We start from the raw sequence: 25,745 nt of genomic DNA, 5'->3' as shown, positions 1-25,745 counted from the left end.
TTAACTACCAGTCTACCACCCGACAAAGCGTATAATCTGATCATAAAAAGCATCTTTTGATGTTTCGTCGAAATACCGACTTTTGGTGGGACACTGCGAGCCAAACCGCGTATCATCAAAATCCTTGCAGATTCGTGGGGTGAGTACGCGATGGTTCGCACTGATGTTCGATTCGAGGTTCGCGAGCCTCGCGCGAGCCCGTCGGCTCGACAATGTGGACGCATGATCGGCTCGCGACGAAGTTCGGCTCGCGGTTCGGCTCGATAATGTGGACGCATGATCGGTTCGCGGCGAAGTTCGGCTCGCGGTTCTGCTCGATAATGTGGACCCTCCTTTATATCGCGCGTAAATCAGCGCCAAGTTCGGTCACTGATTTCGAAGTGCATCGTCGTGCATCGCGCTTTCTAAGCGCGACTGGAAATTTCTGCGAAATTTCGCTATATACGCGTAAGTTACCGATGGGTAACATCGCGGAGAAACGGCCGTGCGATTTGCATAAGAATGCCGCGTGATTCCCCGAGGGACCCGTCGAGTTTTGCGGAAAGAAATCACGACGATTCACGGGGACCGACCGGATCGACGAGAAAACGATCGGATTTTCCGTTTGAAATGATTTTTGATCTCGCAAAGCTGCAAATTCGATGCGGACTAACGCACATATTGCACATTCATATATAGAGGGCGGGCTGCAATTTGCATAAAAGACTCGCACGTTGGTGTTCGCCTGTTGCTCTACGTTTCTAAGCGCGCTCAAGGTCCTCCTTTTCTTCATCAAGGATGAAAAATCCGTCGCTAATCCTTGCATACCAATGCCCAATTAATATAGTGAAAGTTTCCGCGCTCTCGTCCAGCCTTAACTAGAACCTTCGGTTAGACGTCAATCACGATGAATCACATCTAGACATTGTGCTTTGATATAAAGTTCACCATTTCTATATATCGGACACTGCCGCCGCAACAATTATTTAAACACGTGACAGGATAATATTGATTGAAAGAAAAACAAAATAATTCCTGCTTATATCGTGCAGTTAGTTTACTTGGATGATACCGCAGACGATGTATCGACAATTTGAAATCGTATATGAAATCGTGCAAATTGCAACGTGTGCATCCGACGCCGAAATAACACGTAGAATAACTCTTATGCAAGGAATAAGATGGAATCGCCTTTCAAGGAATCGAGTGAATCCTCTCTGAGGTAACGCCTACACAACTCACGAATTTACGGTGCATGGCAGCCGGTCTCTTTCTCTGCCGCGTTCTAATAACGCATTGACTGGCCCTTACATAATTGGAAAGCGCTCGTGATTTTCGCACTATAATGCCGAATTAATACGGCGGTAATTAAAGCGTTGATGTCCGCTGAGCAAGGTAAACGCCCAGGGATTAGCGCAACAATCGAAACTTTATATGCCCCACTTTTTCGCGTATAGCGATTATTAATCGACTGATCTCTCGAGGCAGTTGATCGATAAAAATATTGGGGCATACATTGAAAAATACATCATCTACACAGAAAAAGATGTGTCAAATTAAGATTTATATACTCGTATATACGCAACAATCTACAAATCTTCTTATTAAGAATTTCAATTTTTTATTTTGAGTTTTTTTTTCTTGGTTGAAGTATATGAATGATTTCATTCAAGCACGTTTGCTTAGTTTAACACAATATAATCTCATTTCAAGATTTCCACGTTGAAACTAAAGATACTTTCAAATCAAGAATATTATAATTTTTTCTGTGTACCTGTAACTTTTCTATTTTACGGGCTACTAACTTGTCCAATGTTAAATTATTGAAAAATTCGGAAAATTATGCATCGGTTATTTTATGATGTTAAAAAAAAATACGCGAATATTCGCAAATATTTTTTAATGACGAAAGAACAATGGGGATTTGTGTATATTTATTCTTATCGTACTTATATCGCGGAACGATTTCATTAACCCTTAAGTACGCAGCGTTGCATATATGCAGAACGACTTTTCGATGCTCAGTGACTCTTCTTTATGAAATTATGAAAACGCGCGGCTTTGCATATCTGTAAAAGGACTAGAAAGTTCTTTTTTCCTATCTGAAAATGGGAAGGTCCTTTTTTAAATATTTGTTTAGGATTCCTTAAGCAGTCATTATTTACTTAAAAAATACCCAGAATGCTACGAAAAATTGTGAGTTCTCTGAGAAATGTAAGTTTGACAATTTTCAAGATATATTCAAATATACTTATCACACGAGGAAGGATTTAATTAAAATAACTCTCTGAGAAATGTAGAATCGATTTTCAGAGATCTATCTAATAAAAAATTAAGGTGCATACTCTCTACGTCACATCCCGGACTGTCGATGCCGATTCCTCCCGGCAGCATATACTCCTCAGTCGTTACCGTGATCATACCTGATTACCCGATTACCCGAAACACAGTATAAGACGCGCGTATAATCCCTCGCGATTATTTCCACGGTTAATCAGCGGTTTTCGCGGTACGCTCTAGATATTTACGGTTTTCGGCGAGCGATCACGCGGCTCGGCGCGCAGGGCTCCTTTCTACTTCTGCCACCGTCCCACGGTACCCGCCGGGCGTGCACGTGACCAACGAGCACGCGAGGCACGTGCACGCATGCCAGACCTACTAAACAACTGTCAGTAGGTCTGATGGCCACGAACGAAGGCAAGGGAAAAGTGGGAAAAAATACTGCGAAACCGGCCGGAACCGCGTATATGTTTTATCCACCGTGTCGCGAAGTACCGTGCAACCTTGGCAAGTATTATACATCGGCAAGAGAGGCCCCGCGCGCGCGCGCGCCGCCGCGAAGAGATTATGAGTGATATATGTAGAAGCCGCGGCGGAAATTATTTCGAAACTGGTCTCATTCGCTTTATAAGAAAACGGAGAGGGGGGAGGAAACTTGCGTAACAATGAAAAAAAATTCAAAAGGCTACAGCTCCCGGCATTCATGTGCGCTAACCGCCAATATTGAGTAACTGGTTGTTGAATCATAAAGAGGAAGTCGTGGTTACATCCGTAAACCATTTTTCTTTAAGTCGCAAATTAAAAACGGTAACAAACTCAACTGTAAAAGATTGATTTTACTTGCCGAACGGGTAAACGATTTTTCTGTGTGCTTTCTTCGATCGCAAAGTTGCGATATATGTATACGTGTATCTATAGATATCGATACATGCGTTAAAGATGACGTTCTTTTTTTTGCTGTGTTACAGAAAACTTGGCGCCATCCGAATTGAAAAAGCTGAGAAACAAACAGAGGAAGCAGCGCAGAAAGGCCGAGCTCGAACGGCAGCAGGCCGCTCAGGCTCAAGAGAAAAGAGAGCAACATAATAAATCTCGGCAGCAGAACGACCCTGATCTCGAACAGCCTACGCTAGACGAATTAATTCCGGAAAAGCTAGAAAGGGTTAGTATAAATATATGAGACGATAGAGGAGGATGGAGAATGTTGTCTTCGCGATTGGCTATAGCCTTATCATTTAAGCGTTGGCACTGAGATGTCTTTTATGCAAAAGACATACAGAGAAGATCAGCGCAAGCCGCAAAATATAATTTCTTTAATGGTAATTAAATTAATATCTTTTTCAGGTCGAAGATCCACTGGAACAAGCGATAAAGTTTTTACAACCCTTACAGGAACTGGCGTCGAATCGGATAGAGACGCATCTCATGGCTTTCGAGATATATATTCGAAAAGGTACTCTAGGAGCATATTTAATAGCGCATATATATAAGAGTCAAGTTGCAATTGATGGAAATCCATTTTGCAGAACTGATTAACAATCAATTGGCGTGAAACAATAAATGTCTGTTTCTCTTACAGGTCGCACTCTTCTCATGTTACGCTCGATAAAACGCGCTCATCGGTTGGACGTGAATAATCCAGATCTGCATACGTGTTTGGTGCGTTTTCTGTTGCACACCAATAAATCGCCGCTGGAAGGAGCGGTCGGCGAGGTGGTGAAGCGTCAGACCGCCGGAATCTTCTCCAGTACGAAGGCGGCCCAACTGAACGCCGAGTACTTGAAGAAGAACAGGAATTCGCTGCCGCATCTGCTGCAGGGCGCGAGGATGCTGTACGTTCTGGATCCGTCCGTGCAGACGAAGGCGCTGTCCCTCGTGACGAGCATCGAGGAACTCGAAGGCGTGACGTTGCAGAACTGCACGAAGGTGCTCGATGCATTGCGCAACGGCGACTTCGGGCACTGTGACGACACGATAGCCGACTATATGACGAAATGCTACGTGCGGTTCCCATACGCTACCGCATTTCGGCCGCCCGAGCCGAAGGCCAACAATCATCAAGAAAAAGAGAATTCGATCAAAAACTGATCCAGGCACGCGCTATTGCAGCGTCACTGAATCACTATCATAATTAGACAAGTCAATGGAGAGCCGGGGTACGGAAGCTAATTCTTCTGATCTGCGCTAGAGGACGTTAAAAAATCGCGTTTTAGGTGCCGTGGTAAAGAAACGAAACGAAATTGGCGAAATAACTAATCGAGTAAAGCATGTGTTGTACACGAACTGTTCTTCGAGGGTATTTCACGTGCGAAAAGTGCTAGGACAGTGCTGGATAAACAATCCTAATAAATTATAATATACGACGAGGTGCGGACCGCCCTACAACTTCTGGAACGCGGTCCGGAATTTTACAGGAAGGAAAATAATGAGAAAAGAAGAGAGAGGACGACTTAGCTAAATATTAGTTAACAATCGAGACCGATTAATTTGACACGTTCTGCTTATCGTGGGCGGCGACGCTAAACGCGAGGAGTGGGACGGAGATCAGGACGAGAGGGGAATAATCGACGAAAGTGCGGACTGTTTTGTGGTACGGGACGTGCAGTGTGTAAAATAACACGTGCGAGAACTAACACATTGGTACAAAAAAAGACAAGACTTGTATACATACATACGCGCGCTCTAATGCGAATAATTCTACTCGACTTAAGGTGTACAATTTCCAGCGATGCCTACATAATGCTCTACTATGTAGAGGCCGCAAAACGCTAGACGATCATCGAAGCACCGACTACTGTACCGTGCATATGTCCGTCGTCGCATCTGGATGGACTCCGTTCCCCCACATCGTGTACTAACTTCTGGTTCGCCTCACTCGTGAACTGTTGATTTCAATGAACAAAACGATCTAACGCTTTTCCTCCTAGACACACATTTAATTCTTGCGTTTTTGCCCAGGGTAATGATCTACGTTTGGATTGGAGCCCTGATAATTTCATCGAGAAGTCAATAAGGAAGTAGTGTCCGCGCGCGCGCGCGTTTGCGAAAGTCTCTGTGAAAGTTACTATAGGAACGATACTTTAAACTGCGTTTTGTGTAAACGCAGTTTACGCAAACTACCAAAGTATATCATAAATCGAAAAGCCGTTAGTGTGTTAATAGCGAATATCATCGTACGTGTGTACATCGACGGATTGCGGAAATTTTAATAAATACAAGGTTTAAAGCCTACCGGTACAAGTCAAAGGATGTTATAATTACCTCGTTTGATTTCCAAAAATAATGCTACATATTTATAGGTTTTCAGTTTTTCCCGTAAAAAAAAACACATTTTCGATACGAGGTGACGTAGATACTACCGAGCTATTAAAATAATGTTTGTACATATTTCGGGTACTATATCAATAAGTGTATGTCTTACGACTTTTTTTCGAATGAGCGACAAATGAATTTGCCGCCGATCAATAATGTCTGAATGTTTATCACCTACTCAAACACGTCATAACAGTAATCGTAAACATATAGTAGATATCTACACACGTTTCATTGTATTAGTTATAATATATATTTACCTCCTTAATCACCCGTAAAGTATCTCATACCGGCTATTATCACAAAATGACGCGAGTGGTGAGTCGATGGAATAATTTTAACAAAATAAGATCGGTTGTCCTCTAAAATCATTTTTTAATGATTCCTTCCGTAAGTGCATGGAAATACTTCCTGGAAATTAGAAACTTATGAAATTAAGAAAAATTGCATATAATCGTTTTTGTTGATTGCGGTGAAATTACTCTAGAGCTGATAGAGAAGAATTATCGCTCAATAATTTAGGTTGACTTTCTAAAGCTTAATGTAAACTACTACATTATTGTGTACATTTCTATTAATTTATTAAGAGTAATTGGACTTCACGATTATGCATCTACTGAAGACTTTAATCTCTTTGATTTTTTTTTTACTTTTCATTTAAATATTGTTTTCTACAAAAGTATGAATGAAATTGTACGTAATTTTCATGTGTTCATGACAAGGTTCACATATTAATTGCTCCAATATTTACCGGAGGTTATTACCTCGATATATAAGAACGATAAGAACTTTTATCACATATAGACAGGCATAAAAAAAAATAGAAAATAAATAACGTTAATTGCGAGTTGCATTCAAATTTGTCGAGAGCTGAATCTAGAATCGCCTTTCAACCCCCAACATAATATCGCACGAAAAGCTAGCTTGGGTTATTCTCTAAACCATATCTTCTTCCATTTTTTAATATAATTGGAATTCATCACACAGAATTAGAATAATTATTTAATGCGAGTGGTGTGTCTTTTTGGAATTGCAGCAATGACAATTTTCATTAAATAATTTTTCGCGCTAGATATCTGAACATTGGGACATTTAAATGAAATCTTTGGCGTTTTATACTCCACAATAGTCACAAATAATAATATCTACATATTCTCAGAATTTGTCATCTTGTTACATAAAATTAATTGTATTAACAAGTTTATTAGTATATTTATTTGCTCATTCTGACGTATACCAAATATGTAGCAAAGGCGAAAGAGTATTGGCATGAATTATAATGCCAACATTCCGTTTCGATAAGCGATATTCTAAATATTACTTATTGATCTGACTACATTGTTATACGATGCATAGTATTCTATGCTGTGATCACAATTTTCTACGATACGAGCGACTTCTATGTGATGAATTCAGAATACCGCAATGTAATCGCGCTCATTGTCTCTAAACTTTCCTCGCATTGTAATCACGACTGAGGAAAATAAGTGAAATAGCATTTTAATTGAACGAATTCGAATATGTATAGTATGTACATAAAACACGTATTAACACACGCGCATATACATATATATATATATATGTATCAAACGTCTTTTACGTTTAATCCGTTTCCTTTTAATTATATTACATCATCATGGAAACATTTATATATCATGTAAAACTGGTCTACCTTTGCTCCGCTTAATTCGAAGAAGAAATAAACATTGTTACACATTTCTATTATGCCATAAGAATATTGTGTCACTGTTTACAATTTGTACAGTTGGTAAAACGCATAAACCGAGAGTTGTGTCATATACTTAAAAATCTATCTTAGTCCTATTACACTTTGTTTTGCTTTCTGTACATTGTTTTATTTATTTTTTTCACGTCATCTGGTTAATTAATATTAGAACGGGATAAAACGGGATTATCAGATCTGCGAAGATTGAAGGAAGAGAGGCAGGTTTGCTTTATATAACCTGCATTTGTACCTACTCTTAATTAATACTTTTATATGTAAATATTAGTGTTCCCTGAACTTCCAGAAAGCATAAAAGAAAACAAAATCAATATCCAGCAATACAATCGTAAGTTGTATTTTCACGCGCGCTATCCGGTGATTTAACATTACTCGGGAAGGATATTCATTCTATGAAATGTCAAGTGAAAAAATAAATAAATGAATAGAAACACATGAGAAAAAAGAAACATTTTTTTATTGAAACATACTACCACGAGGATAGCAAAGAAATACCTCTTCCAATTTTTATTAACTTATTATTATTCGTATAGCTAAATAAACGTAATACTTTTTAAAAGAATAAAAAAAAAAAAATATCAATTTACGTGCCCGTTATCAAATCAGATTTATTCGTGTAAGACAAAATGGTGATCAACATGATTTTAATCTTCATTTCTTTGATCTTCCTGTTTTGTCGGAGTTTGCGGCAATTGGTTCATCTCGGTCCAGTTAATGTCGCTGAAATTAATTTCTATTTTTGTATTCTTTGGGACGTACTGCCTAGAATAGAAACAAATAAAAGAATTTTTTCATGAGCCGTCCGCGATCGCAGAAATAAATCAAAATGCACGCAATTGCCGAGGGGTAAGGATATGTACCTATACTTCACGCCCGCGGCATCGAACATTCTTTTCGCGGCTATTGTCTCGACTTTGTGAGCGTATTTGTCGGACATGTATATGACGCTTTTTATGCCAGATTGTATTATTACTTTCGCGCACTGGTTGCACGGGAATAGAGCAACGTATATCGCGCAGTCTTTAACGTCGCTTGAATTTTTGTTCAGGACCGCATTCACCTCCGCATGACACACTGCAACCCAACGTTAACACAGATTGACAAATGCTTTTAATAATATCTCGTTCGTTATCTTTTTAATTTTCTCATACATATTTTGTAAACAAAATTGTTTATTGTACCATAAAGAAATTTTGCGTCTAAACTAGTATGGGGGCCCTTATTCCAAGGGAACTCATCGTCATTGCATCCCATGGGCATCCCGTTATAGCCAATACCGACGATTCTCTTGTCATTGTTAACGATACACGCACCGACCTGGGTGCAGGGATCTTTGCTCCGTTTCGCAGAGAGGAACGCAATGGCCATGAAATATTCGTCCCAATCAATGTACGACGTTCTCTTGGAACTACCTCTACATTTTATATATATATATATATATATATATATATATATATATATATATATAAATTGAGTGTCAATAACAATCGAAATCCGTATCCTAAATATCTTTATTCTCGCAATTTATATTCATTATAGGAATAAATATATATATTTTCACATTGAAATAAAAATATACCCTTCGCATAACGTTCCCGCCATGGCCGGTCTTGAATTTCTCACGAGAACGCAAATCAGTTTAAATATCTCGATATTTGAACGTGTTATGCAGATACAAAGAATCATAAGCCTTTGGATGGAAATCTAACCTACATAGAACATATATATGTATGTATGTACAATTGCCGCCAATTCTCGTCCAAAACTGAGAACATACGAGAGCTGACGAGAGTGACGAGTGACGAGACCAAAAGGATTTATCTCATATTCAAGCCGGCAAAGCAACTAACTTGCTCGCCGAATGAGCTATATAATTGTGATTATACATTATTATCGACAATCAGTAAGTCGGTAAGAAAGGAAGCAGGAGTGAAGAAGGACGACAGAGGCAGGTAGGGAGCGCTAGAGTCGAAGGATTGGCGGGACGAGTAAAGTAAACAAACACTAACAACAACAGACAGTAGGCACAACATATTTTGGCCGCAGGGGGAAGTGATCCGCGCGCAGTTCCTTGGGCCTAACAAACGGCCCACGGCATTAACCCGAGTTCCCGACACCGCGGACATACACACACAACTACACATACTCGCGTCAGTGCAATTGAAAAAAGACACGCCTCACGGCTCATACTCGCGTCAGTGCAATTGAAAAAAGACACGCCTCACGGCTCAAATTCGACAAGTGGTTCGTCCTGGCCGCGTTTTTGGAGCAGTACTGCTTGAAGGCCAATCACAGAAGAAGAAGAAGAAGAAGAAGAAGAAGAAGAAGAAGAAGTAGGCACAACAGCGAAGAGCGAACGCTCTTGAGAAAGTGACGAAGGAAAATAAAGTGAATCGGTACAGGATGGATTGGATGGAGGAGTTGGTGATGGAACTGAAGCGGATAAGGCAGGAGTTGAGGCAGATAAAAGAGATATTGACAGATGAGAGGAAAAGGGAAGAAGAAGAAGATGAGACGAAACACGAAGAGAGCGAAGAGGCGGAGACGGAAGAGGAGAGAGAGCTATGGAGGAAGGTAAAAGGGAGAGCGGAGGAGAAAAGAAAAAAGAGAGAGGAAGAAAGTGAGGAAATAGAGAGGGAAAAGGAAGAGGAGCTGGGCAGGAGAGAGAAGCGAAAGAAGAATATAATATGGAGGGGGATCGAAGGAGAGGAGCCGGAGGAAAGGAGGAAGATAATGGAGATGATAATGGAGAAGGAGCTGGGGAGAAAGGTAATGGTGAGGGGGGTGGTGGAAAGGATGGGAGAAGGAGGAAAGGAGGTGCTTTTGGTGGAGCTGGAGGAAGAGAAGGACAAGAGGGATCTACTGGAAAGGGCATGGAAGATAAAGAAGAGATGGGAAATAGGTGTGGACGAGGGCTTGACGATGGAGGAGAGGAGAACAAGATGGAGGATAGTGGAGAAAGCGAGAATGGAAAAAAGAAAAGGGAGAAGGGTGAGGATAGAGGATAATAGGAGGCTATGGATAGATGGAATGGAGTGGTACTGGGATGAAGAGGAGGAAAGATGGAGGGAGGCGCAGATATAGTAGGAGAGGTCAAAGACAGGTAGGACGGGTAGGAAAAGGAGATGAACGAGAGGGTGTAGATAGTAAGGGATAAGCGTAGAGGTATAGAAGGTATATTATAATAATCTAAAGCTATGATATTTAATATCTAAAGTTATTATATATAATGGCTAATATGCTCCACAGGCGATGAATGAGAAGAGGCCGTAACGGTAGATGGAGGGAGAGAAGGGGAATAAGGAAATGGAGAAGAGGAGAGCAGGGAAGGAAAGAAGGGGCGAGGGATGTAGGTCGCACAATAGTATGTGAGGTCGCAGATGGCCAGACGGGGGAGATCCGGAGATGGGTGACTGAATTTGTAAAAGGTACGTTCCTTGTAAAAACTTCCGACCCTTAAAAGGGAAGGAAATAAACTATATATATAATACATATATCGATAATCAGTAATATCGTGATCCTAATTTATCTATGGTGAGTTTATTTTATGAAGAAAACTTTATTTTTGACTAAGACTTTTTATTTTTAATAATATTACCGAAGCACATTAGAAATAGATTACTTTGCAACAATTTGGATGATTAGAAAGTCATGCGACTATAATAATCTTTTCAATAATAAAGATATCAAATTCATGAAATATCAATAAATATCAGAAAGAGTATAATAAACAAAGAAATTGTATTATCTAAATAAAAAATTTCAAGATTTTATTACATTTCCAGGAATTACAAAAATATCTCGGAAACTAAAAATTACGACAATTAAATGCCTAAAAAATTGACAAAGTATAGCAGAATATAAGCGCAGCATGGAGGCTGTACTCACTAAAATTCCGAGTATTTTCCAAGAATTAGAAAAAACATGATTTCGAGAAATCCTAGAATTTGAAGTTTCACGATTTCAAATGCCATGAAAAATTTAAGATTTAAATCATATTACAAAAAAGATTTAAGTTATACATTGTGCATAGTTTTTTATTTTCAATTAGCGCAATTTTTTGCGTCATTACTTTAGTAGGAGAAACATTTGATCAATATAAGATTGCATACAGGTAAAACAGCACTATTTTATTTCGTATATTTTGTATATATACATGAATTTTTACATACTTATATAAAAAGATACAGTCAATGCAATTGATATCCTTATATAGAAAAGAGTTATAGCTTATCCCAATTATTAGAATTGTATAATCTTGTATGATCCAAGTGCTAGTTATCGATTGTTTCGAAATTGGTTGATCCAGTCGTTACTAAGATCCGATAAGCTGATATATTCTCAATTAGAGAGGCCGCGTTGATACACGGTCCACTTTACTGTTTGCTGTGCGTGACTTGGCGCGAGACACGACAGTGTCTCGTGATTCCACTTCTTAGCTAACTAGTCTTAATCGCTCTCTAATCTAAAAGGTGATTATTGAATCGTTCGTTCATTAAGAAGATAAATCCATCCAAATCTAGAGAGAGAAAGAGAGTATCTCACGTTTTCAAACGATTTTACATCAATATATCGCGTCATATTTTAAAACGAAATTTAAATAACGATAATAAACATCTTGGAAATTATATAAAAGCTTTGATATTAGTTTTAAATAATTTCTTTAATTTTTCTTTTTTTAATTAAAGTGTTATTAGTTGGCAGATTTAAGCGTCATGCAAACTCATTACGCTTGTCATCGTAGGAATAGCTTGATACTTATGTAAGGGTGGACTTTTACCTACGAAGTAAAATAATTCGGTTAGTTTATCGAGCTTCTGGCGACAAGAAATCAACAATAGGAGCATGGTACAATCGATAAAAGCTGTAATAATCTGTGCATGGCGGAGCTTAGGACCGAGTCTTTCAGACACGCCAACCGGCGGTTCCTGGCACCAGCTCATCTTAGCTAAATTTTTCAACTTAAATTTCACTCCTCTATTTTTTTTGTGGGCTGCGTTCCAATTATACCGTTGTTTGATTGTTACGATGCCATACGACATACATATATTATGGATTTCCCGTATGCACGCATTTTATCGTACCGCTATATTTCATATCCAGAGTCCGTGCAGTTTCAGGATATACATATGCGTGTTATTATTTATGATTACAGAGAAAACGTTTCGTTAGCGGAAGAAGGCGCGCCTTGCTGCATAATGCGGTAATTCTGTACCGCGAGCGTATACATCTCACATTCGCTCCGCGATAGGTTCTTTTTTTTCTATCGTACAGCCCACTCGTAGAGACAATTGCATTTTTTATATTTCAATCCCATTTCGGTTATTACCACGAGTGTACCCTTCGTCGTTTCTTCCTTAGTCCGACGTGTATTAAACAACGTTGCGAATGTATGTACCTATATACAATAGAGACATGTTTTCGCGACAGCAAAAAAAAATACGCGTATAGGTATGCTGCTTCCGGTTTCCGCGAACGGCGCCGTGACAACCGCTCAGAAGACAATCGAAAACTGGGAACTCGTTTTTTTCGCATATGGAGAAGAAGAGGTTCCCAAAGATCCCCGAAATACTTATCGCCTCTTCCGAATGACTACGCTGTGTTTGAAAGGAAGAGATGTTATCGCGTGATGGCCTAGACGTTCAATGTTACACAATACTCGATGGACGAATTGCATTTGCAGAGAAGGAAATCCTACACGCCAAGCTCCTCGTCTAACCTACATCAGAGGTACTTCTTTATGTTAGAAAAATGTAAATTTTAATATTACATTAAATATTGAATCTTTCAGCACACAAACTCATTAACATTTAGCTTCATTTCAATTAATATTCTTCGAAACTAGTATTCAATTTTCATTATTAGTTTGCAAAATTTAATGTACCTCTTCTTAAATTACTTTTATATATTTTGAATCTTTTATGATTGGCAATATCCTGTTGGTTAATGGTTGATTGCTTAAATATTTTTTTAACGTATTAAAAATATTTGATATCGTTCGCAATCATTATTGCAACATCCTACAATATTTACGAAGCCGTGGAGCATAGGTACTAGAAATTTATTGCTATTGGCACGTATATTAAGGATATTTAATATCAGATCTTTCACTCGCACGACATTTTACAATAGATTGCTGACGTAGCTCGTAAATGAATATGTGTGGGCGCGGCATTGTGAGCACGCTTTATAGCTGCGTCTGATATTGGCGGGAAAAGGAACCAATAAACGGATCGTCAGTAATAGAGCTAGCGTGCAATCGGCGGCACCGATGACTATCGATTTAAGATTACGCTCCGATCGATCGTGAGAAAAAGTTTCGCGGTCGAATCGCTCCTATTTGCGTATACGAAATTCGCGTCCGCGTATCCAGTCCAGTTGCTATTGATCCGAATTGCATCGGCGATTCTCATTTGCGTAACACGCATCAGGCACCAGCTTCCTTTCGCGACGAGAAAGAATATTATTTTCGAGGGGAAAGAAAAGAGAGATTTTCGTGACGAATATTTTCTGAGCGTGCATAGTCTCGCAATTAGGTAGCATTTTATTTCATTGTTTCACAACACGCGCGACGTAGAAGTCTTTTCACTAATTAACATTCGACATATAACGCGGCCAGTCGTGTCGTGTTCCTATGGGAGTCGATTACAGCCGTTGATTCTACTTGACACGTAACGCACATTGCCAGGCACTTAATCGAGGCCGCCGTTACCTGCCGCTCGGAAAAAATCGACGCTTTCCGCGCCAACATTTTTCTTCCTACCCCTCGTAATAGAAAAGGGTCCGATTTTCGAAGGCGGAGGCGTAATCGCTCCCAGTGCACAGTGATTTCTTTCTAATTGGGAAAGAGGACCGTTTCCCAATAAGAAACGAGATAGACTATATCTTCCTTCTATAATAATATTCCAGACAGATTGCCTTTCGTACAATATAGTACGCGCAGATTTCCTCCTCCGTTTATGACGCAACGTAACAATGCACAATTTTTATCATATTTTTCTAAAATAAATAAGAGAAACGACATTTCACGCGGTTAGCTCTGCTCCTGCATAATTTCATTCGAATCGACTCATTTAAAAATAGAGTGCCGCTTTCTCGCGCACGACGGGTCGGTCGTTACATAAAGGATCGCAGCCTCGAGACCATATATTCGCTCCTCTCTTGAAGCAGCGCATACAATTCACCCTTCGCACCGACGCGACGCCGGCGTCTCTTTTCTTTTTCGTCCCGTCCCGAATATGTATCCTATTTTATTCAGCGCGCCGAAACTCTCGGCGCGCGCGGTCCAGAGAGGATCGCGAGGGTATTCGCGGTCGCCGCGACGGAGGACGTCGAGTATTGATTAAGGGGGGTTCGCCGGGAGGAATCTCTTCCTCTCTCTCTTTCTCTCCCCCCCCCCCCTCGGTAAGGTCGTCGGGCGTCGTTCCTCGGCGCGAATGCATGGGGATGAATGGGGCACGGTGGGGAACGCGCACGCACCGGGTGCGTCTGCGCTCTGCGCGTCGCACGCAGTGCTCCGATGCGCTTCGCCCGAACCGGGTATATCCACGGTCCGCGCTTTCGCCGGGACGGTGACGGCACGCACGTGGTTGTCCGTCGGCGGCGCCGGACGGAAGGGAGGCGAGATCGAGCGGACGAGGGAGAATCGGCGGCCCCGGAGGAATCGGAATGACGATTGACACGCTCGACGCGTCGTTACCTATGGGCCACGGGTGTTTCGCCCTTTGAGAGGGACCCGCTGTAGCGTGAGTAATCGCCCCGTTTCATGTCTTCCTTGGAGGACCTCGATTTTGGGGGACAACTGCGAGAGCGGTTCAACCCCAAAAATTGATTCCATCTTATATAAATTTGTTATTGCGCTTTACTTTGATTCTTCATCTTGTAGCAATGTGCTATAAACACCATTATAATAATAATTATTATCCAATAATATTGGGGAAGCTTGGAAAAAATATATATTGTTGTGATATTGAATAGGTCTTTAATATAGCGGACTACTGATGCGTATCCAGTCGGTCGTGCTCAACTTATTGTTGATACTTCTTTTTGCTCCTTTACTATATAAATATTAAAGGATGAAATTTGAATCAATCTTGAGTTAAGTAACATTTCGTTGTTTTTAACTATTATGTGTGTCGAAATTTATTATTTTAACACAAAACAGTATTATTTTAACTTCATTGATTTAGTTAAATTAATATTGTTTTAGTTAAATTAACGACACATTGAGTGTCTGGAGTAAATTGAGTATAATTTAACACCACAAATTTAACAGTGTTGTAGAAATAGATTTTTTAAATCAAAATATGCTTCAAAAGCATAGAATAACCCCGAATACCCTAAATCCAATTTTTAAGCAGAAAGATCCTTTTTAGTCTGTGTTAAATTGTTAAATTTTCGTCAGAAACTTTTGCCTGTAAGATCTCCAATAATTACGAGCGATGAATTTAATCGGTAGGAATATATGTCGATGTTTCACAATGCGGCCGATATTACGGACGCTTGAGAGACCGATCTTTCCGCGAAGGGTAGAGTCAGGTAGGCATCCCGAGCCACATCCTGGGCCCGTTGCTATTGTACGCTTCCGTGCGCGAGCGCGAGCGCGCCGCGCGTACAATAGCGGTCTGTCGGAGTCGGTTCGCAAGCGCGACCGTGCGGTAGGGGCACAGATCTGCCGGCGATATCTCCCTCTTTTCTTCGTGGGCTCGCTCTCCTGGAGCGCCGGCATCGAAGGGCTGCAGTCAGTGCAGTCGTGAACGGATGATCGGCGTGTACGAGTCGTCGGTCGGAGCGCGAAGTGCTCGATTATTAATTGGAAGAGAGGAAGAGAGAGAGAGAGAGTTTCGGAGCGGTGAATTTGCGAAAATAGAGAAATTTTGCGCGAATAAGCGCGACCACGACGAGCGATGTTCCTCGCGAGCATTCCTCAGGTAAGCATCCGGCTAATCTTGCGATATTTTGATAGCGTTATTTAGTGTACGACGTTCGAATCTGTTTATTGACATTTGACAAGTGCGCGCGGAATTTAGCAACGAGCCTATGATAAGCGCGAGTCGTTGGGATGAAACAAACGTGCGGGAGCGTGGATTTTTAATAATTTTCGGCGACACTTTACAATTGTTCTTGGAATATAGATCTGACTTTGTAATCGCGACATTTAAATTTGGCAAATGTTTGATGACTCAATCCAAGTGCTTCACTGCCGTTTTGATATAAATCGTTGGAGAAACGTCGGTGAATATATCAGGAAAGATAATCTGGAAATTTACGTGTCATCGGTTAATATCGGAGTGTTTCTTGTGTATTTCGTATATTATCATGTGTGAATTTCTACAACGTATTACTCTGTATTGTTAAGAGACATCCAAAGGTTAATTCCATTCCATTCTGACATGGTTATTGATGATGTTTCGGTTGTTGTGTAAACAGAATACTACACTTATTGTTATTAATTTAAACGCGAATTAATTAATATACAATAAATTTGTTGTAACTGCATATTCTACTTATACATATTGATTTCGTAATCGAATCTATTTTTACGTCTGCATATCGCGGAAAAACTGAATGATCATACGAGAGTAGTTGATAAACGGCGGAAGTTGATTGGTAACGTATAGTTTAATTAATCTGTCCGTGTAAGCATGGCAAGATATAGATTGCAATATGATTTGTGTCAAGGAACCTGTATTTATGGTGTGTACTTTTATGTATAAAGACGAGGAGAGTGCGATGAACATTTTTCATATAATATCTTTCATCATATATGTTTCTTGTTTTGAAAACGAGAGCTGATGCAAACTGTTTGCTCGCGACCTTATCAACTGTGTTTGAGAAAGCGAGGGTCGATTTGCTTCATTAACTTTTAACGAGTGTGTGAGTATTGTTACACGTTTACATATTCTTTTCTAGACAGCTAATTACTTCGAATATGACGCTCATTATTCACCGCAGTCAGTTTATCACTCCGAGAATAGAAGCGGATATAATGTTCTATGACGTGCGTATTAAGACGCTATTCGAAACGCGTAGCTGAAAAAAAAAATAATCAGGTTCTTCTTAGACATCACATAGATACTTTCTCTCGATCATAGGGTACAGGATTCTTCCCTTAATCAAAATTAAAAGGACGTGATTATTTATCTCACACAACTTCTTAATCTTCAACAGCAAATACACTCTGGCAATTAAATCTATAAAAGTAAAATTCTTATTAAAGACAACTTAAAATTAATTAAAAAACAAGATATTTTTATTTGTGTGTGTGTTCTCAATTCTTATACTTAATTTGTTAAATCTTTACCGACGACAAATAATTTTCTACAGCTGTTGACGCCTCGATATTAAAACTCCCATTCTTTCGAAAGTAATCATCATAATTAAGAAAGAGGTCGCGGTTATTGATTTGCAAATATACTTCATACTTCTCAAATTAATTGGTTCTCGCGATTGCGATGGAAGTTTCACAACGAGCAGTCCTCTTCTACTGATCGTCTTCTACATGGTTCTCTCTCTTTCTCACGACACTTTGACGAATGACTGGCGGGCTCTCTCGCAGAACGAAGCTTAAATGACATATCTCGGTGTGTGCGCACCGCGACATGAAGTCATTAAAGAATTTCTAAGGCGTCGGGCAACGGCCTGCCTCTACGAAGCTCATTATCCGAACATTACAACTGCGAGAGTATATATCTGCTATTGTACCTCGTGTGTTATACGTACGCACGTTGCGACTCTTCTCCGTCGTCCTCTCGCCGCAATTAAGCCTGATGCCCTTAAAACGTGCGACGCTCGTTTCTGCGAAATTATAGATATCCAACAGCAACAGCAATTAACGCTTGGCTAATAAAAAAATGTTTGGCAATTAACGCGGTTATCAGACAATAAATTAAAAGATACATTAGAAAGTTTGTTGACTAAAAATTTAAATAATTGATCTAAATTCTTGGGGGTTGAAACAGGGATAGACTATGTATATTCATTGCACGAAGCGTCGTTACTCAAGCTTCTACAACTCGACATGTGGAAAATGCTTCTGTATATAAGCGAAAAAGGAAGCCGGCTCGAGCCGCGCGTTTTCCTTATTTGCGAGACGCTCGCTGCTGCGAATCCGTTAAAACGCATTAAGTAACGGTCATTATCTAACAGCTGGTAATAATATTACAGAGTGCGAAGCCCGATGATATCAACATGACGGCGATAATACCGAAGGCGCGAATCTCGTGCACTCGTTCGCGTGTCCAAATTAAAAATCGTTTCCCAGAAGACATATATGTGTGTGTATTTGTACATGCACTGTAGAAACGACGCGCATCAGCAATTTTATTACACTTTGGTACATCGCAGCATTATGGATTATTATGACCTATTTTTTTTTAAACTTGCTTATTCTTACGAAATATAAAGTCTATATTTTTCCCGCAACACAATTTCGACGCACGTATATCAGAGAGCTCCGCGGAGCGGACTATTCCGCGCGGTGCTTCGGATTAGCTTTTACGGCTTCGGCATTAGAAATGCTTACACTTCGATACTTCAATAGCACGTCTATATCTTTCCTTCGACACATGAATGTAGGCTCTTCATTCGACGAGCGCGAAGGCGCGAATTTATAGACCTGTTTGTCATCGGGCGAGATTAATGGATACATTGGCGCGATCGCCAATCGGATATCCATCTGATTGCGACGCGACGCGACAAGGCAGACAAGGTGGCGATAAGTCGCGGGAAGATAGATATTCATCGTTCCGCGAGCGCGAGCTGGACAGAGTGCGCGAAAATAAGAGCGCGCGGCGTTCCTCTTTGTACTTTCTCCCACCGGAAACCGCGAGGCGTCGACGACTTATGTCAATCCGGCGGACTTTCGCGCCGACGGCGACGGCGACGGCGCGGCGCGGCGTACGTCGAATTTCGTTTCCCGCTGCACCGACCGGCGCGGCGCGGCGCGAGAATTCCCCCCATATAGGATTTTACAATCGGCCCAATATTGGGCCAATATTGTAAAATCCTATATGGGCCGCTGCATCGCGCCTGGGCCTGTGCCCGCTCCGCCTGCCTACTCGGTAGTTTCGTTCCCCGGAACGTCATGCATTGCGACGTATGTATGTACAAACACTCCTACGCGCGATGGTCACGCTCCAAAACGACCACTTATTACCTCAATCTTATTACCGCTAACGGCGCATTACCGCGCCTCCGAGAATCGTTTCTTTTAATCTGCCCGTTGGACTGCCGGCTCTCGGCGCAAACGCGCGCCGAGAGGGATCACCGAGCACCTCTCCGCGCGCGCCTCTAAAAATACTCCCGCTTCCGAGAGTTAAGGTGGTCCTTTCGCGGACCCCAGCTAGTCAAGTAACAGTCCGTCATGAGGTAATTGAAAACAAACATTACACAGCATTCCAATAATTATAATAATATAACATGATTTTACACGCACGATTTAATCGTATTTAATTATTTACTAATTAAAAAAATATCACAATAGTACATGACAGTACGAGTAAAGCAATATGCGCGTGGATCCACTATACTTATTTAACCTCATATATCAGAGCAAAACATTCGGCAAGCCCTTATTTTCAAGGTATGTACGAAATCCGGAAACTTCAGGGAAATATTTTAAGACATGAATAATGTATTCATCTGATCGCTAAGTACATGTATTATTCGTTGAAAACCTCGGCCGTGGCGATTTGCATCGTTCTATCTTTCTCGTTCGTTAGATGTAAACAAGGATAGAATGACAATGGGGCACGCTCCGCGAACGCACATTTGGAATGACTTATTTCTTGTAAAGTGTCGGTAACCTCACTTGATTTTTCGTACGCATGTCCCTTATTACTGTATATTTAACATATATCAACGTTAGGTACTTACCTAATACTTGTTCTCGCGAAAGGACCACCTTAACTTCCCGTTCGCACACTCGCGGCGATCCGCGCGATTCGCAAAGAGCGCGACAAACTGCCGCGCTTTGTTGGTGCGATAATCGGAGCGTAAAATACCTTGTCGCCGCCTGCCCGCCTCGCTCGATGACATTTAATTTGCCACGGCGTACATACGTTTCAACCGGATATAAATAAGTAAATTGCAGTCTAAACCTGCAGCGTCGTCGGGCAAATTTCCCGAACGCATCTCGAATGCGCGCGCGTAGCGCGGCATTTGATCGGTGAAAATATTATATTACAGAGAGAGACCGGATGTGTGTATTTGAGCTCGTAACTCGTATCTTAATGAAGATCGACGAATCTATTTCATACGTGTACGAATATCCGTGTCACGTCAGGCACGGTGCCGAGACGCCGCGCCGGCGGGAGAAGAAAAACAGACGCTTCATTAATCTTTTCTCAAAAGAGACGTAAAATTCGCTCCCTGCAACGGTACGATGACACATTCATCATCGGTTAAGTGCCACGTGCGTGAGGATATATACGGGCGCAATTATGATTAAAGGCCGTGAAAGTTTGCGTTACGCTTGTATGCATATGAATTCTGCTCTCTTATCGATCAGCGCTCCCTCGTCTTTCCCGCCTTCTCGAGCACGCATCGGTGTGACACACCGCGGACCGGAGCTTACTCCCCGTCTTAAGCTTTCCCGGGTTTCCCTCCTCCTGCCTCTCCTCGCCCCGTACCAGGGAAATCAGCTCTGTGCCCAGGCATTCTCTAATTGACTTTGTAGAGCAGACGGATGAAACTCACGACTCGCGACAGTGTTTTTAGTGCGTTGGACAAACCAGCCGTATAGGCCGCGTGTGCTCCTCGAGAACGGTAATTGGGCGGGCACGCTCTGTTTGTGCCATGCGCTTTAATTAACTCGCATTGCACTGCCGACTGTATTTTTACACATTCTTTTCATCTCTCTTCCCGATTGCTGTCGAAACAAAAAGTTCCTCGCGATAATCTTTTTTCGAGTGGCCGCTTTATCGGATAATGTGTCTATGTCTCGTAAAAATATTTCTTATCTTTCGGATTTAGACCTGATTTGGGTTCTACGGAATGTTTATCCATCTTAAATCTCTTTTCTCTCTTTCTCTCTCTCTTTTTTTTTAAGGATTTATGGTTACTGGAAATTTCGTGAAAGTTTCATGATAAGATAAGAGCAATATGTGTGCCATAATTGTAGGGATGGTTGCTCATTCTGGCCGAGTGAATGTTACAGGTATAAGAATTCACTGATAAATGACTATCAGTTCCGAAAGTACAAAAGAAAATAGTCGCAATATTAACGCGATCTGGTTCGACTACCGCGGATAATGTTTGCTACGGTAATTTCAGAAATATCTATATCTACTTGTAACGATGAAAAATCCTTAATTAGAACCGACACCAGCAATTCCGTAAATAAACTGCAATACTTTCTATCCGACAGGAAAAGTAGTAATTGCGAGAACCAACCTTGTTGAATCTTAAATGAGCAATCTTGTTGACGCTGTACGAACATATCCCCGCTTAGGATATATCAAGAGACCCGGCCAGTGTCTCGCGCCAAGTTAAACACGTTTTACTTGATGTTTGATAGAAATAATTTACAAAAGTTAATAACAACGTAAGTGAGATTTTAAATTTTGTCGATTCTATTAGGTTGGTACAAAAGATCTGCTGGTTTTTTTTTTATCAAGCTTTATGTTAAATAAAGTTGGAAAATCGAAAAAAGAAGATTGATAACTTTCTCTCTAAATAAAAAAGGAGTATATTGAAGTCCGTGAATCTGCTTCAAATTTTGCTTTGATTCTGCCAGAACCTTGTCGTCAGCTTATTTAACAAATATATCAGACAATTTTTTTCATTAATGTAATAATTATGTAAAAACTGAGTAACATAATTTAATATGTAGATGTAAGATTATTGTAATTATATTATTATATGTTTCGACAGTAATCATTGTATTCTGTATATGCATGTAACGAGTGTGCCATATACCAAAACTTGTTTACGGCGCACTATTTGCTTTAACTCTTAATTTTTTTAGTCAGAGAGGAAGAGGTACGTTTAATCGGCACGATATAATTTTCACATAAAACACGCATATAACGTTACATAGCTGTACTGAATTTTTGCAACCTGACTGACACGATGATATCACTTTTTTTCTTTGTGATGCGGGTGTGACCGCGACTTTATCGGCTCCTTTTAAGGAACATTTTATGACGGTACGTTCTCGCGGAACGACCACCTACACGCAACGCTGAGCCACGTGTAAAAAGTAAAACTATACTAGAGAAACGCGCCGGAGACGCTGACCCAGCAAATCTTTCTCTTTCCGTGTAAATTTCGCGGTTATCCGCGTAAATCATACCGGAATGGTAACTCGCTAAAGTAATCGGTAAACAGCTTGTTCAAAATAATAATACCAATAATGATAAAACATTATCAATTTGATAAGAAACTGATGGCTTTTCGATGCTAATAAAAGAAAACGGGAATTATAAGCGGCTTCTGCTGCTAACAAATGCTTGGAAAAGATGAATCGTTAATCTAACATTTCTATATAGACAAAACACTTGGCGAGACTTGATTAAGATCAACCGTTGAACACAGGCACAAACGCAGGCAGATGTACGTTTTAATGCTTACGGCACGCAGCAAACATTTATCGCGGCGGATAACCGTTCGCGTTTGCATCCACCGTATATACGTGCGGTCCGCAAGATTGTCCGCAAGACCTCGAGGACCGCGCCGTCCGAGCGATTGTCACTCGACGTACGTGTGTTACACGTGTCTCCTCGTAATGAGCAAGGACGCCCACGCACTCGCGTTACGAGCCGGACGGACGTGTGCGATGATAGACGCCCGGCTTTCGCCACGCGGTTAATCCCGCGGCGGTTAATACGCACGTATATGCGCGCGTTGAGGTCTCTAATGGTGATCCAATTCACCATCTCCAATCCACCATCCGCTCATCCTCCGATTAGACTCGATTGTTGGCCGGTCGTTGACTTCGGACACGGACTTTGGCGCATAATGCGCTTCGATTTTTGCCGATCGAGTAATGGATCGTGCCGTGCTTATAATTCAATCGACTTCCTTTCCTTGCTACTTAATCTTCAAATTGCTTATTGTTGTTTGTACTTTGACCCAGTTATAAAATTAGAGTCTGACGGTTTTTTAAAAACTTGTTAAACTATTAACTGGTTGTTGTTGTTTGTACTTCGACCCAGTTAAAAAATTAGCGTCTAACTGGTTTTTTAAAAACTTGTAAAACTATTATCGATGTTGACTGAATGATATTTTCATCGCTGCATTGGAAAGAAAAGGCACGTCTGGCACACACGTAATTATGACGCAATATGTGCGTCAATTAAAGTAATCTCGTCGATCGCATCGCGCTCTAAAACGAACGTTACATTTGTTATTAATTGGAATAAACTTTACAAAACGTTATTATTTGTATCGCGCTTAATTTTATTTAAACGAGAGGCAGTAAACGCGGCTGCTCGCGGAGATTGGCATCGCAATTTTTTTCAACGTAGGCGTAAAGTAGCGCTATGCAATTACGCGTAACTGTTGGATATTGATAGAGCAGCGTATAACCGCGCGTCTACAAATTAATGCAAAGATCAGAAACGTATATAAAGTGATGAAGTTATGTCATCCCGTGGGCGGCCGTTACGTTATCCGGCGAAAAATAAAAGCTTGACTAATGATGCTCGCGCATCGGCGTTTTTATCGCTGCTTTTTTCGAGCGACGTGAGAAGAGAACCTTGCGACCCAATCGATCATTTTTAACGCGCGCAGCTAGATTATTATCGTCAAAACTGTCTACGATGCCATTCCAGACAGCACGCGTGTCCAAAATCTGGACATATAAGACGCCTAAATGACATCTTTTAGACATCCTTTAGGCGCCTTAACGACGTCTTATGTCCCGATTTTGGACGTATGGTGCTGTCTGGGTATATCTATCGCAAGAAGCAATAAAGTGGAGTAGGATACATTTGGATCTCATTTTGGTGAATCGTTTATTAACGTATCGTCTCGCAATCTCTTAGAACCCTCGATTCGTAAGTCCCATCTGGCGCAGCCGTTTAGTCGGCAATTACACAATACCCGCGCGTCTTTATGAATGACGTCTTTCAGTCTTTGAGAGTGTACGACCGAAATTTTGCAACCCGAAATTAACGTGTCTCGCGCGCTTGAAGGCACGTTCCAGGAAGATAAACTCGTCCAAATCCGGCAACGGGCCTATTCCTTGTATGGACACACGAATCTGTAGTCAAGGATAACCATGTGTACGTCGCGTTTCCTCGTCAGTTGGCGCTTACAAACGCGAGATGTTCAGCGTCTCGTAACGTATACCGCTATACGATACGCGGTTTATCTTTCTCTCTCCCCTTGGAGCAACCGTTGTACGCCGTATATAGAGATCTTATGTGGTGCTCTCTTTCGTGTTCGTTTATTTTTGCGCGATTACGTAAATCTGATTGTTACAACGGAATCGGGAAGCTAATGAAGATTTCAGACAGAGATCGCGTTAAATGGACTCGTAAAGATCTTCGGATTCTTTATTCGAAAGCGGACAAAATTGCACGCGATTGTTACTCGTTATTACTACTCGCGGCTACTTGAGAAATATCTGCACGCGCGCTTTCTGCGTGATTTACCTACATCTTCATTCGTGCCGACCGATGTCGACGGAGTCCATCGAAAGCATCGCTTTTCTCTTCGATGCATTAATACTTTCGCTGTTATTTAATCCTAGCTAATCACACTTATTTTTGAGTCCTTTGATTCGCCGTGAGACCGCTCAAATTTGTCGCATTGTCATTTTTATTCTAATTAATATTTTTAAGCTTGCACAGTGATGTAAGAATTGGAAATACAAAGTCTGAATAAGATGTTTATGATAATATTAGGTTAAGAAAGTGATTTGAGTTTAAACTGAACTTATTATAAGGAAACTAGAAAATTATGTTATTATGTGAAAATTAGAAAACCGAAAAACGTTCATGGACCAAAATGTGGCGAGCTATGGGTTAAAACGCAGCGACAATTTTAATTACTTCAGCGGTCTTTAAAAAAGCATTGAATAAAAAAATCAGAGTATATGTAAACGACTGCTCCCCTGTAGCGATCTCGGCGTATTACAATTGTTCCCGTCTCGCGTGGATAGACTAGGTCAGAAATTAATTAAACGATCTTGAAGTTGACGTTGACATTCGTCGTATTATCTAACATGATCGCAATGAAAACGCTATTAATCGCGAAAACGAAGGCTCGATTCATCGCGATTTATGGAAATGTCCTCCCTGATGTGTGTGAAAGGATGTTTCGCGCGCCCACGTGCGCATATGCTGAGCGCGAGGATCGAGCGCGCGCAGTGACAATTTCATCTGCCGATCGTATATACGCCGCGTTTCACCGCGTTTCGCAAACTTGTCGCTCGCCGTCGTTCGTATCTCGCTAGAAGTTTCGATAAGAAAGTCGTCTCTCT

The 25,745-nt window shown here is 40.9% G+C and overlaps 3 protein-coding genes across 10 annotated transcripts in view; 2 read left to right on the top strand and 1 right to left on the bottom strand.

The window, feature by feature from the left end:
• Naa15-16 (N-alpha-acetyltransferase 15/16) overlaps positions 1-7,359 on the top strand; it is a 40,922-nt gene extending 33,563 nt beyond the window's left edge. Inside the window, exons 9-11 of the mRNA XM_077416096.1 lie at positions 3,228-3,421; positions 3,604-3,712; positions 3,839-7,359. Of these exons, the coding sequence (XP_077272222.1) occupies positions 3,228-3,421; positions 3,604-3,712; positions 3,839-4,347 (812 nt within the window). The 3' untranslated portion in view covers positions 4,348-7,359. The remainder of the gene's footprint in view (positions 1-3,227; positions 3,422-3,603; positions 3,713-3,838) is intronic.
• Positions 7,360-7,754: 395 nt separating this feature from the next.
• On the bottom strand, positions 7,755-9,213 carry LOC143902894 (deoxycytidylate deaminase). 2 transcript variants are annotated; one of them, XM_077416114.1, is made up of 4 exons: positions 8,895-9,213; positions 8,497-8,729; positions 8,176-8,389; positions 7,755-8,035 (listed from the first exon to the last, which is right to left on the bottom strand). In XM_077416114.1, exons 1-4 carry the CDS (start codon positions 8,999-9,001, stop codon positions 7,960-7,962), a joined length of 630 nt encoding a protein of 209 aa, XP_077272240.1. In that variant the 5' UTR covers positions 9,002-9,213; the 3' UTR covers positions 7,755-7,959. The 2 variants fall into 2 exon arrangements, with proteins under 2 accessions (XP_077272240.1, XP_077272239.1); XM_077416113.1 differs by having other exon boundaries at positions 7,755-8,077; positions 8,895-9,099.
• Positions 9,214-9,354: 141 nt separating this feature from the next.
• Positions 9,355-25,745, top strand: part of LOC143902890 (growth arrest-specific protein 2) — a 34,620-nt gene continuing 18,229 nt past the window's right edge. For 2 of the 7 annotated variants that reach the window (XM_077416106.1, XM_077416109.1), the window contains exon 1: positions 15,996-16,245. The gene's annotated coding sequence lies outside the window, so the exon portion shown is untranslated. Of the gene's footprint in view, positions 10,744-12,470; positions 13,046-14,833; positions 15,061-15,994; positions 16,246-21,062; positions 21,083-25,745 lie in introns of those variants that run through there. The other 5 variants (XM_077416104.1, XM_077416103.1, XM_077416102.1 and 2 more) reach the window with 5 other exon arrangements.

The sequence above is a fragment of the Temnothorax americanus genome, unplaced genomic scaffold, assembly GCF_048541705.1.
Source record: "Temnothorax americanus isolate GAGA-0224 unplaced genomic scaffold, ASM4854170v1 Scaffold41, whole genome shotgun sequence".
Classification (NCBI taxonomy): Eukaryota; Metazoa; Arthropoda; class Insecta; order Hymenoptera; family Formicidae; genus Temnothorax; species Temnothorax americanus.
The sequence above is the reverse complement of the archived record's forward strand: the minus strand, read 5'-3'. Positions and strand labels throughout refer to the sequence as shown.